General features: G+C 34.5%; 1 protein-coding gene across 2 annotated transcripts in view; it reads left to right on the plus strand.

Moving 5' to 3' along the window:
• LOC106092620 (zinc finger and SCAN domain-containing protein 12) overlaps positions 1-5272 on the plus strand; it is a 190266-nt gene extending 184994 nt beyond the window's left edge. For both annotated transcript variants that reach the window (XM_013259529.2, XM_059366351.1), the window contains 2 exons: positions 3486-3696; positions 3756-5272. In XM_013259529.2, coding sequence (XP_013114983.1) covers positions 3574-3696; positions 3756-5138 — 1506 coding nt within the window. In that variant the 5' untranslated portion in view covers positions 3486-3573 and the 3' untranslated portion in view covers positions 5139-5272. The remainder of the gene's footprint in view (positions 1-3485; positions 3697-3755) is intronic.
• Positions 5273-12112: the final 6840 nt, after the last annotated feature.

Consider the following 12112-nt stretch of genomic DNA (forward strand, 5'->3'; position numbering starts at 1 on the left):
GAAAAATGCTGCGTTTTGGGCGCCAACCTTCATTTAAAATATTAATTCGCCTTCTGTTGTGAAGAGTAAGGCTTCGGGCTCCATTTCCATCTTTTCCAGTTTGAGTTGAAAACGCCACTCATTGGTGGCCGCAATTTTGTGCGCTACGAAAAGGAGCTACGCTTTGATCGCCTCCTTACTCATCCATTTAAAGGTTTATTTAGCTTCAGTAGATAGAAATTTAGGTTATATTTTTGTTATACTACAAATTTTGGGCGCCAGTTATGGAGAAGTTACTGTCCCTTGGGAGCCAATTACCATTAAAGGTTTATTCACCTTCTGTAGAAATAAGCCGCTTGAGCGTCATTTTAACTTCAAGTTAGACTTCAATAGGTTTCTGATTGATAACCGCATTCTTAGACGGCAGTTTTATTTAAAGTAGCTACAATATAATTGGCTAGCCAATTACCTTTAAAGGGTTTATTTACCTTCGGTAGAAAGAAATTAGGCTTTGGTCTCTTGGTTTGTTTCTGGTTAGACTCAAAAAGTTTTTTGACCGTTTCTCACTTTAGGTAGAGAGAAGTTAGGCTCTATTTTTACTTCCACTAAGACTTTGTTTCTTAATATCTGTGGGCAAGGGAAAATCCTTATTGCAAAATTTCATCTAAAACACTAGGTAGACGATATTTAGACTACCTGTCAATTATTTATTTTACCATACAGCTACAATAGGAAAACTAAATAGTTGGTGCAGGGCGGATAATTGCTCATAAAAATATTCCTATTCCCATTTGAGAGCCTTCAAGGTGAGCGATGAGGAAAACATCATGCTAGATAAACAATCTCTACCTTAGACTAAGATTACTAGGACTTCTTAGTAGAGCAGGTTTAATATTTAAGATGTTAGTACAGTCAGGTCCTTCTCTAAGGTTAGGAGTTCTCATAGAAGTAGCCATTCTCTTTTCTTGTGTTAATGAAATAAAAACACCTACCCACTTTCTATATTATTATACCCTCCACCATAAGATGGGGGGTATACTAATTTCGTCATTCTGTTTGTAACTACTCGAAATATTCGTCTGAGACCCCATAAAGTATATATATTCTTGATCGTCGTGACATTTTATGTCGATCTAGCCATGTCCGTCCGTCTGTCCGTCCGTCCGTCCGTCTGTCTGTCGAAAGCACGCTAACTTCCGAAGGAGTAAAGCTAGCCGCTTGAAATTTTGCACAAATACTTCTTATTAGTGTAGGTCGGTTGGTATTGTAAATGGGCCATATCGGTCCATGCTTTGATATAGCTGCCATATAAACCGATCTTGGGTCTTGACTTCTTGAGCCTGTAGAGTGCGCAATTCTTATCCGATTGGAATGAAATTTTGCATGACGTGTTTTGCTATGATATCCAACAACTGTGCCAAGTATGGTTCAAATCGGTACATAACCTGATATAGCTGCCATATAAACCGATCATGGGTCTTGACTTCTTGAGCCTCTAGCGTGCGCAATTCTTATCCGATCAGAACGAAATTTTGCGCGACGTGTTTTGTTATGCTATCCAACAACTGTGCCAAGTATGGTTCAAATCGGTCCATAACCTGATATAGCTACCATATAAACCGATCTTGGGTCTTGACTTCTTGACCCTCTAGAGGGCGCAATTCTCATCCGATTGGAATGGAATTTCGCACGACGTGTTTTGTTATGATACCCAACAACTGTGCCAAGTATGGTTCAAATCGGTCCATAACCTGATATAGCTACCATATAAACCGATCTTGGGTCTTGACTTCTTGACCCTCTAGAGGGCACAATTCTTATCCGATTTGAATTAATTTTTGCACGAAGTATTTCGTTATGATATCCAACAAGTGTGCCAAGTATGGTTCAAATCGGTTCATAACCTGATATAGCTGTCATATAAACAGATCTGGGGATTTGATTTCTTGAGCTTCTAGAGGGCGCAATTCCTATCTGATTTGGCTTAAATTTTGCATGACGTATTATATTTTTACTTTCAACAACTGTGTCAAATAAGGTTCAAATCGGTTCATAACCTGATATAGCTGCCATATAAACCGATCTGGGATCTTGACTTCTTGATCCCTAGAGGTCGCAATTATTATCCGATATGCCTGAAATTTTGTACGACGGATCCTCTCATGACCATCAACAAACGTGTTTATTATGTTCTGAATCGGTCTATAGCCCGATACAGATCCCATATAAATCGTTCTCTCTATTTTACTTCGTGAGCCCCAATGGGCGCAATTCTTATACGAATTGGCTGAAATTTTACACAGGTCTCCAACATATAATTTAATTGTGGTCCGAACCGGACCATATCTTGATATCGTTTTAATAGCAGAGCAACTCTTTTCTTATATCCTTTTTTGCCTAAGAAGAGATGCCGGGAAAAGAACTCGACAAATGCGATCCATGGTGGAGGGTATATAAGATTCGGCCCGGCCGAACTTAGCACGCTTTTACTTGTTTTTATTCAACAGAGTTTCTTCTTCCCCACATATGATCCTGTATTAAAAAAGTCATCCCCAGATGGTTTTTCTACGATTTCTGGGAAACATGACAAATTTTCATTTATAGGTTTATTGACTTTCGGTAGAGAGGTATAAGACTAAACAGGGTGCTTAGTAATGGCATCATCGTTGGGCGCCAGTTTTGAAGAAAGTTACTACGCTTTAGGCGGCAATTACCTATGCATAAAAAGGCTTTGCACCTTCTGTAGAAAGGAGATACGCTTTGGATTTAACTTTTTCTGCCCGTAAAGCTCAAGAAAGTTCAAAGTTTGGTGGCCGAAGCGGTCGGGCGCTACTTTTAATATTATAATATGATGAAGCAAGGACTTAGCGTTGGTAGCCAATTATTAGTGAAAGTTACATCCAACACAACCTTAGCACGTTAAAGTGCTAATAAAATAAAATTTCTTTATGAGATAAAAGAATAATAAAAACATAAAAATCGCTATCGTAATTTGAGACAAACCATAGGTTCTAATCAAAAGGCTAGGAAAAACGCTGGCTAAATTTTTGGTTTTATTGTACTAAATATTCATAAACGTTTATTCTGCCTGCTTGTTTCTTATTTTCTGTGGGCAAAAGGGAAAATCCTTATTGCCAAATTTGATCTAAAACACAAGGTAGACGATGTTTAGACTACCTGTCGGTGAATTACTTATTTTGCCATACAGCTACAATAGGAAAACTTAATAGTGAGTGCAGGGCGGGTAATTGCTCATACAAATATTCATATTCCCATTTGATCCTTCAAAATGAACTATGAGATACAAATCAGGCTAGGTAAACAATCTCTACCTCAGACTAAGATTACTAGGACTTCTTAGTAGAGCCGATTTAAAACTAAGATGTTAGTGCGGTCAGGACCTTCTTAAAGGTTAGGAGTTCGCATAGAAGTAGTTGCATTCACATTTTTTTGTGGCAATTAAATAAAATTACCTACCCTCTTTCTATGTTATTTTTATTCAACAGAGTTTCTTCTTCCCCACATATGATCCTTTGCTGAAGAAGTCATTCCTCTACCCCCACCTAGCTGGTTTCTCTACGATTTGTTGGAAACATGACCCAGTCTATTTTATGCCGCTTGTGTGTAGAACAATGCCAGGAATATGAAAATCTATACGATGAAAATGGGTTTGGCACTGAATTCTATGAGATCACCTTTAAATATTTTCACCCAAAGGTAATTTAGTTATAGTTGCTATAAAAAAAATTGTAATTATGCTTTAAATTTTCTAACAGACCATTAATCTGGAAAAGTGTCGAAATCTAACGGGCATATGTCAAAGATGTTGGCGTCAAATATGGGATTTTCACAATTTCGAAAATATGGTAGCCAATGCTCAGAAAAGACTCTGTGATGATGGCACTATAGGGGCTACCAAAACGGAAGCTCCTGACTTTACCGAATCCATGCCAAAGGCTGATGGGCCAAATGATCATATGGAAGGCAGTTTTATATCCCTGTCGGAAATGGCAGCCTTTGAAGCAGATGGTGCTACTCCTTTAGATGCTTTAGAGGTATGTTCGGCTGCCTTAGGTGAGCCCGATGAGGATCAAAGCAAGAGTTTAAAGCGGCCTGCCGATGAGGAAATATTTAAACGTGGCCCTGCCATAAAACTGGAAAAAGAGTTCGAAGTCGTAGCTGTACAAGAGGGTTACAAATACAGTTCCGATGAAGAATTACCCACAACTTCAAATATGGACATGGATATCCCCAATTTTGGTGAGGATGCCTCCGCCGTATGGCTTAGTGATGACTCTGATCCTGAGTTAGATGAGGATTATATGCCCATGTCACGCCAACGTACCGATGAGTTATTTGTAAATGAAGATTTGGACACTGAAATATCGCTAACTGGCAGCGATGGCAGAAAAACCAAGGAGACACGCCAAGAAAGAAATGAAGAGCTGGAAGTGCTTTTGGCCAAATGGATGCCCGTAATTAAATGTGATCTCTGCGGCGAAACTTGCAACAGTTGGCCCAATTTGCAGGAACATTTTCGTATATATCATCCACTTGAATGTTGCTACATTCCCTGCTGTGGTCGTCGTTTGAAAGAGCATTGGACTATCAAGGAGCATATGCGTTATCATAATGATCCAAATGTCTTTAAATGTAAACTCTGTGGCAAGCCAAGCACCACAAGATGTGCTTTGAAAAGACATATGGATGCCCAACATCCTGAATTCCAAAAGCTAATATACGATTGCAAAATCTGTGGCAAGGCATTTAGCTCGGAGAGTGGTCTTAAGTATCATTGCACCACAGTGCATGGAGATTTTTGCCAGCCCCAGAGACGTGTTCAAGCCGATGGTAGTACTCTATTTATATGCAAGGATTGTGGCAAAGCCTTTCAAAAGCTTGATACAGCTAGGCAACATATTTGGTATAATCATCGCTTCATAGACAGATACAAATGTCAAATTTGTGGCAATGGCTATCGACATCCTAGACAATTCCGCGAACATGTGGCCTCACATACAAGAAAACGTTTGTACGCCTGCGCCTATTGCCCCATGAAGTTTACATTCCTCAATTCACTGCAATGTCATCGTAAGGTCAAACATCCCTATAAAAGGGAAATGAATTCCTACATAGAATTAGATGAGGATAGAAATTGAATTGACCACCAATAAAAACATACAAAAAATGGAACTTAAAAAACTAAGAAAATCTTGATTTTTTTAAAAAATTTTTTCTACCTTAAATGATTTATTACAAAAAAGATTCCTTCAATTAAAGTTCTTTTCATATATATACAGGGTGGCTGATGAAAGCCGCTACCAAAAAAAAATGTAATAACTTTTTTTCTATTTAATAATAATAATTTAATAATTAATTTAATTAATTAATTTAATTAATAATAATTTAATAATTAATTTAATAATTTAATTTAACATGAATAAAAGAAAAATGTATTCCATACACCGAAAAAAAAATGTAGCAATATTCATCATTGTAGCAATATTCATCAGCCACCCTGTATGTAATCTTTTATACCAAAGTATATGTTTTTGATTTCCAAATATATAGAATTTCTCTACTGACAATTTATTTTTACTTCATTTATAGAGAGCTGCCTAGGAATGGATATGCTTGCATTTAAAGTTATATGGATTGTCCAAAAAAGTCAATAAATTCAAAAAGGGGTTAACCAACAGTGATTTGAATTTCAAGTTATGGTCCGATAAAAAGAAGTAAATTTTTCAGAATATCAACAAAACTTTGGAAATGACTTCCAATTTGTGGACATATTTGCATTTAAAGTTGTTTAAATGAACCAGAACATAATTTTAAAAATTATTAAATATTTTGTCTCCGCAATTTTTTTTAAAGAATTGTCTCCACAAACTTTTTTAATAAAAGTTTGCCTGCACAACTTTTTTTATAACACGTAGTCTCCCAAAATTATTCTATAAAAAAATGTCCTAACATTTTTCTATAACAAAAAGTTCCTTAAAATTTTTCTATAAAAATAAGTCCCGTATAATTTAATTCTATGGGAATTAGACTCCTAAATTTGTCTCTACAAAATTATCTTTAAGATTTGTCTACACAAATTTTTTTTTTAATTTTTTCGCGAAAAATTTGTCTCTACAAATTTGCCTATAAAACATTGTCTTCACAAATTAATTTAATAAAAATTTGTCTCTACCAATTGTTCTATAAAATTTGTCTCCACAAATTATAGAATTTTTCTAAAAAATCTTGTTTCCAAAAATTTCCCTATTTTTCTACTTTCTACTTGTTTCCACCAATTTTTCTATTTTTTCTAAAAAAATTTGTTTGCAAAACTATTTCTATAACAATTTTGGCCACAACTTATTCAATAAAAATTTGTTTGCACAAATTTGTCTGTACAAATTTGTTTGTACAAATTTTTCTCTAAGATTTGTCTCCACAAACTTTTGTCTCCACAAATTTTTCTATAAAAATTTGTCTCCACCACGGCTGAACCGATTTTCTTGAAATTATCACAGATGGTGCATAATGACCCCGTGGTGAAAATAAAGTACTACATTTTTTGATATCTGAAGGGGGGGCGGACCCTCCCCCTTACCCTAATTTTCAGAAACGCCAGATCTCGGAGATGGGTGGTGCGATTTAAGCGAAATTTTGTGTGTTCTCATATAGTACCCTAAAAATATAAATTTGGTATCCAAATTTCGGATGGGGTACCTAGGGGGGCTGTCCCACCCTAAAACCTACCAACATATATTTAAACCAATCACGACGATATGGGACTCAAGTGAAAAGTATTCAGGATAAGAAAACGTATCTGATATCCAATTGTCGGACCAAGTGCTAGGGGGACCACCCCAAGCCCCAAAACACCCCTAAATCAAATGAAAGGTATTTGCCAGTAGAATACGAATCTCATATCCAAATGTGGGACCACGTATCTGGGGGTCCACCCCTTCCCCAAAACACCTCCCAAACAGAACTTATTTACTGACCATGGGAATACAGGGCTTAAAGAAAAGGTATTTGAATGTAGAATAAGAATCTGATATCCAAACATGGGATCAAGTGTTTGGGGGGCCACCTCTCCCCAAAAACATCCCCAAAGGGGACTAATTTACGACCATAGCAATATGGGGCTCAAATGAAAGGTCTTTGGGAGTAAAGCACGAATTTGATACCAATATTCGGAAAAAGTGTCTATGGGGCCACCCCACCCCCACAACACCACCCAAATAGTAAGTATTTTCTGACTATTGCAATATGAGGCTCAAATAAGAGGGGTTTAAAAGTGGAACACGAATCCGATGTATATTTTCAAGGCCAACTCACTGAGTGGCCGCCCATCCCCCAAAACAGCCGGTCTTGTTTGCCGACTATGGACATATGGGGCTCAAATTAAAGGTATTTGGGAGTAGACCACGTATCTGATATCAACATTAGGGGCCAACTGTCTAGCGTACGTCCTACCACCACAACAACCCCCAAAAAGGACGTATTTGCTCACAAAGACAAATTTTCATAGTTTTTAGTCATTGTGGAGCTTAAATGAAAGGTATGGGGGGGGGGGGGGGGTAGAGCATGAATTGATACCCATTTTCGCAAGAATTGATACCCAAAATACCCCACAAACAGCAATTTTTTTTTGTGACCATTGCAATATGGGGCTCGAATAAAGGTATTTGGAAGTAAAATACGAATTTGATATCCAAATGTACAACCATGTATTTAGGGCATCACCCCTGTCCCAAAACACCCCCAAAGGGAAAAAATTTTCGACCATACCAATATGTGGCTCAAATGGAAAGTATTTGAGATTAGAAAACTAATTTGATTACCTATTTTGGGGCCATGTGTTTGGGAGACGTCTCATCGTGGTAAACTCCCCTAAACCAATGGCAATATGGGGTTTAAATAAATGGTATTTTACAGAAGAGCACGATGCTGATATTTTTTCAGGGACAAGTGTCTAGGGGACCACCTCACCCCCGAAAACACCCCTAAATCCGATGTAATGAGAATATCGGGCTGAAATAAAGTATTTTAAGAATGGAGTACTCCTTGCACCCAAACATATATTCGTAGACCAACAAAGATCATATTTGATTTCGATAGAGGCACTTATATTGTTAAACTGTTAGTCAAGCGTTTTACTATTTTCGTAGCATGGTATTTGACTAAAAGCTCTTTAATTGTCGAAAATAAATATTCCATGGAAAATTTTGTTCCATATAAAGTAAAACTAAGTTAAAAAAGGCGCATCGGAGCGGAACCGGGTCAGCTAGTTTTTCTATATAAATATATGTCTTCACAAATTTTCCTATAAAAATTTGTCTCCAAAAATTTTCTGATAAAAGCTTGTCTCCACAAATTTTCCGATAAAAATTTGTCTGCACAAATTAGTTAAAAAAAAATTGTCTCCTCAAATTTTTTCTTAAAAGTTTGTTCCCACAAATTTTTCTTTAAAAATTTATCTCCTCAATTTTTTTCTATAAAAATTTTGTCTCAACAAATTTTTTTTCTATGTTTCTGTAAGTTGTAGTTTAGCTCCTATAGAGGTCTTTTTTGGCGACTTTGCTTGAGAACATAACTCTTAATATTGATTCAATGGATGACTACTAAGATAATAGTAGGAGTTCCCAACACTTGTAAATCAAAAGTCCTTTGTTTTAGCTTTCTTTGCTTATACCCCTCCTCTAAGAAACAAGTGGCAAAAATATGCAAAGGATTTTTTTTAATTGTTCTTCAGCAATTCCCATTGTTTACAGCTGGGACCTTTTGTTAGAATTTTAGGCGTGGATATGCAATGGTATCATCATGACCATGGCAAGTCATATCACATTAAAAATGTTTTGTATCACCCTCAGCCCATTGTTTTGGTTTGAACACTCTTTTGAGGGGTTTGACCTTTTCCTTTAGAAAAAACACGAAACAAAAAAAAAATCAATCGCCTCTTAAAGAGCAAGACGAGCTCGACCAAGCGTTTTAATTTTATAGATTTTTAATTAATGAACAATTCTTGGAATATGAAATAAAAATAGCTCAGCAGCGTATAAAACCACAACATAACTAATTTGTTCTACTTTTCATACCAAGGGTGGTGATGCATAATTGTCCTGAAAAGACGAGAAACCCATAAAACAAAAACGCATGTTAAAGTCATTTAATTAGTTCAACTTTTAGGCCCACTATGACACAAATATAGCAATAAATTTTGTTACAGAAAAAAAAAATTCAACGCTATGAAACAAAACGACAACGGCTACAACTCATTAATAACACTTTGGCCAGTTCATCATCATCAGCGGCAGCAAAGCAGCAGAAACATCGTGACCACCGCCATCATCGTCACCATCATCCATCGTGGGACCTTTGCTATCAGCAGAAACACAGCTGAACTGAAGACCATACATCACAAATATGTCATTTACAGGCTCATATAAAATAAAACTGACCACAAATTGGAAGCAGCAATGTTTGACAGATGGTCAAAGCCATTGGGAAACACCATAATCACACAGCCAACCAAGCCATCATCATCCACCTACTGGTTAAAGTGGGTAGTGATGTGTAGGGACGTCACACAAAAGGGAATGTAATAAAAATATTTGTAAAATTTTAAATAAATTCTATCAATCCAATTCAATATCAATCTATCAATTCTAATAATCTAACATTTAATTTCTCTCAAAATTTTTGGAGAAGTAAAGAAATTTTTAGTAAAATTTGTGGTGACAAATTTTTTATAGAAAAATTCCGAAATTGACAAATTGTTATAGAAAAATTTGTGGAGACAAATATTTTTATATACAAATTTATGGAGACAAATTTGTTATAAAAAATTTTGTAGAGACAAATTTTTTATAGAAAAATTTGTGAAGACAAATTTTTTATGGAAATTTTGTGGAGACAAATTTTTTATAGAAAAATTTGTGAAGACAATTTTTTTATGGATATATTTGTGAAGACAACTTTTTTTTAGAAAAATTTGTGGGGACAATTTTTTTATGGAAATATTTGTGAAGACAAATTTTTTATAGAAAAATTTGTGGAGACAAAATTTTTTATAGAAAAATTTGTGGAGACAAATTTTTTATAGAAAAATTTGTGGAGACAAATTTTTTATAGAAAAATTTGTGGAGACAAATTTTTTATAGAAAAATTTGTGGAGACAAATTTTTTTATAGAAAAATTTGTGGAGACAAATTTTTTTATAGAAAAATTTGTGGAGACAAATTTTTTTATAGAAAAATTTGTGGAGACAAATTTTTTATAGAAAAATTTTTTGGAGACAAATTTTTTATAGAAAAATTTGTAAAGAGACAAATTTTTTATAGAAAAATTTGTGGAGACAAATTTTTTATAGAAAAATTTGTGGAGACAAATTTTTTATAGAAAAATTTGTGGTGACAAATTTTTTATAGAAAAATTCCGAAATTGACAAATTGTTATAGAACAATTTGTGGAGACAAATATTTTTATATACAAATTTATGGAGACAAATTTGTTATAAAAAATTTTGTAGAGACAAATTTTTTATGGAAAAATTTGTGGAGACCAACTTTTTTAGAAAAATTTGTGGAGACAATTTTTTTATGGAAATATTTGTGAAGACAACTATTTTATAGAAAAATTTGTGGAGACAATTTTTTTATGGATATATTTGTGGAGACAATTTTTTTATGGATATATTTGTGAAGACAAATTTTTTGTAGAAAAATTTGTGGAGATAAATTTGTTATAGAAAAATTTGTGGAGAAAAATTTTGTATAGAAACATTTGTGGAGACAAATTTTTTATAGAAAAATGTGTGGAGACTAATTTTTTATAGAAAAATTTTTGGAGTTGGCTCCACAAAATTTTGTGGAGACAAATATTTTATATAAAAATCTGTGCATACAAATTTTTAGAGGAAGATTTGTTGGGATAAATCTTAGAGAAATATTAGTGGAGACAATTTTTTATAGAATAATATGTGGAGACAAGTTTCTATAGCAAAATTTGTGGAGACAAATTTTTGGAAATGAAGTTCTATAAAATATTTTTTTTTCTACTTTGTTTTTCTTTTCCTGAAATCAAATGTTTAAATATTTTTTGATAATTTTTTCCCTTTTTTTTACGCTTGCCTTTGCTTTTCTATTTAATAGACGGCTGATTTAACATGTTTTAAATAGAAAATTTATTGAATTTTTAACAATTTATATATCATTTTGCTGTGCCTGTGGTTCTTTCCCTATGTCTAAAACATATGGGTTCCTTTTCTTCTAGACAACGCCTAGTTTTGAGAAAGCAGTATAAAATTCCTTAATTGATTGTCTAATTTTGTGTTGCAAACAAGTTAAGGCAGGGAAAATGAGCTTCATGTTTGTTTCTTTTTGAAATTTTTTTCCTTTTTTTGCTATTTTCTAGGAAGTCTATTTTCGCTAGACCTTTTTCGCGTTTTCTCCTTTTAAGTCAAATTTATGTCGAAGGCTTAAAAAGTTGAATTACCTGCAATGTCTATCAGTGGAACAACATCTCTAAGCTAGACAACAGATAGAGAGAAATTTCGTTTCTGTTGGGTCCATGAAATTGCCATGGAAAAAAAATTTTTTGTAGCATGAAAAAAAAAATGGAAAAAGTAATTTATTTTAAAAACCCAAACTTTTGGTAAGCACAGCAAACATCACCCCATACACAGCATGAGGGGCCAGGCCACACTCTGAGATGAATCAATTTTCAAAAGCAAGGAGGTCAGGTTTCCAAACGACCACCCATGTATAAACAGCCCGCACAACCATGGTAACCAATTCAAAAAGATTTCCCATAATTGAATAACTAAATGAAGAGATGAATGTTTTTAGTTTGTATGTTGTTCGTAAAATTTATTTTCCATCATGGCTGGAAGCTCTGTTTTCATTGGATTTTCAAATGTACACACCCTGTATTTTGGTAACAATAAAAAGCATTTACTGCCATTGATAAAAAATAAAACGTCATAAAAGCATCATGCACAAATAATTCTCTAATGAGTGACATACGTTCGCTGTGATGGGCGTCTATGATTGCTAACAAATAATTGAGTTATCCTGTTTTAATGGACAAACTGTGTTTCGAACAACCCTCTTTCAAGTTTGATGCAGAAATTTTTAGC

Source organism: Stomoxys calcitrans, chromosome 1, assembly GCF_963082655.1.
Source record: "Stomoxys calcitrans chromosome 1, idStoCalc2.1, whole genome shotgun sequence".
Lineage (NCBI taxonomy): Eukaryota > Metazoa > Arthropoda > Insecta > Diptera > Muscidae > Stomoxys > Stomoxys calcitrans.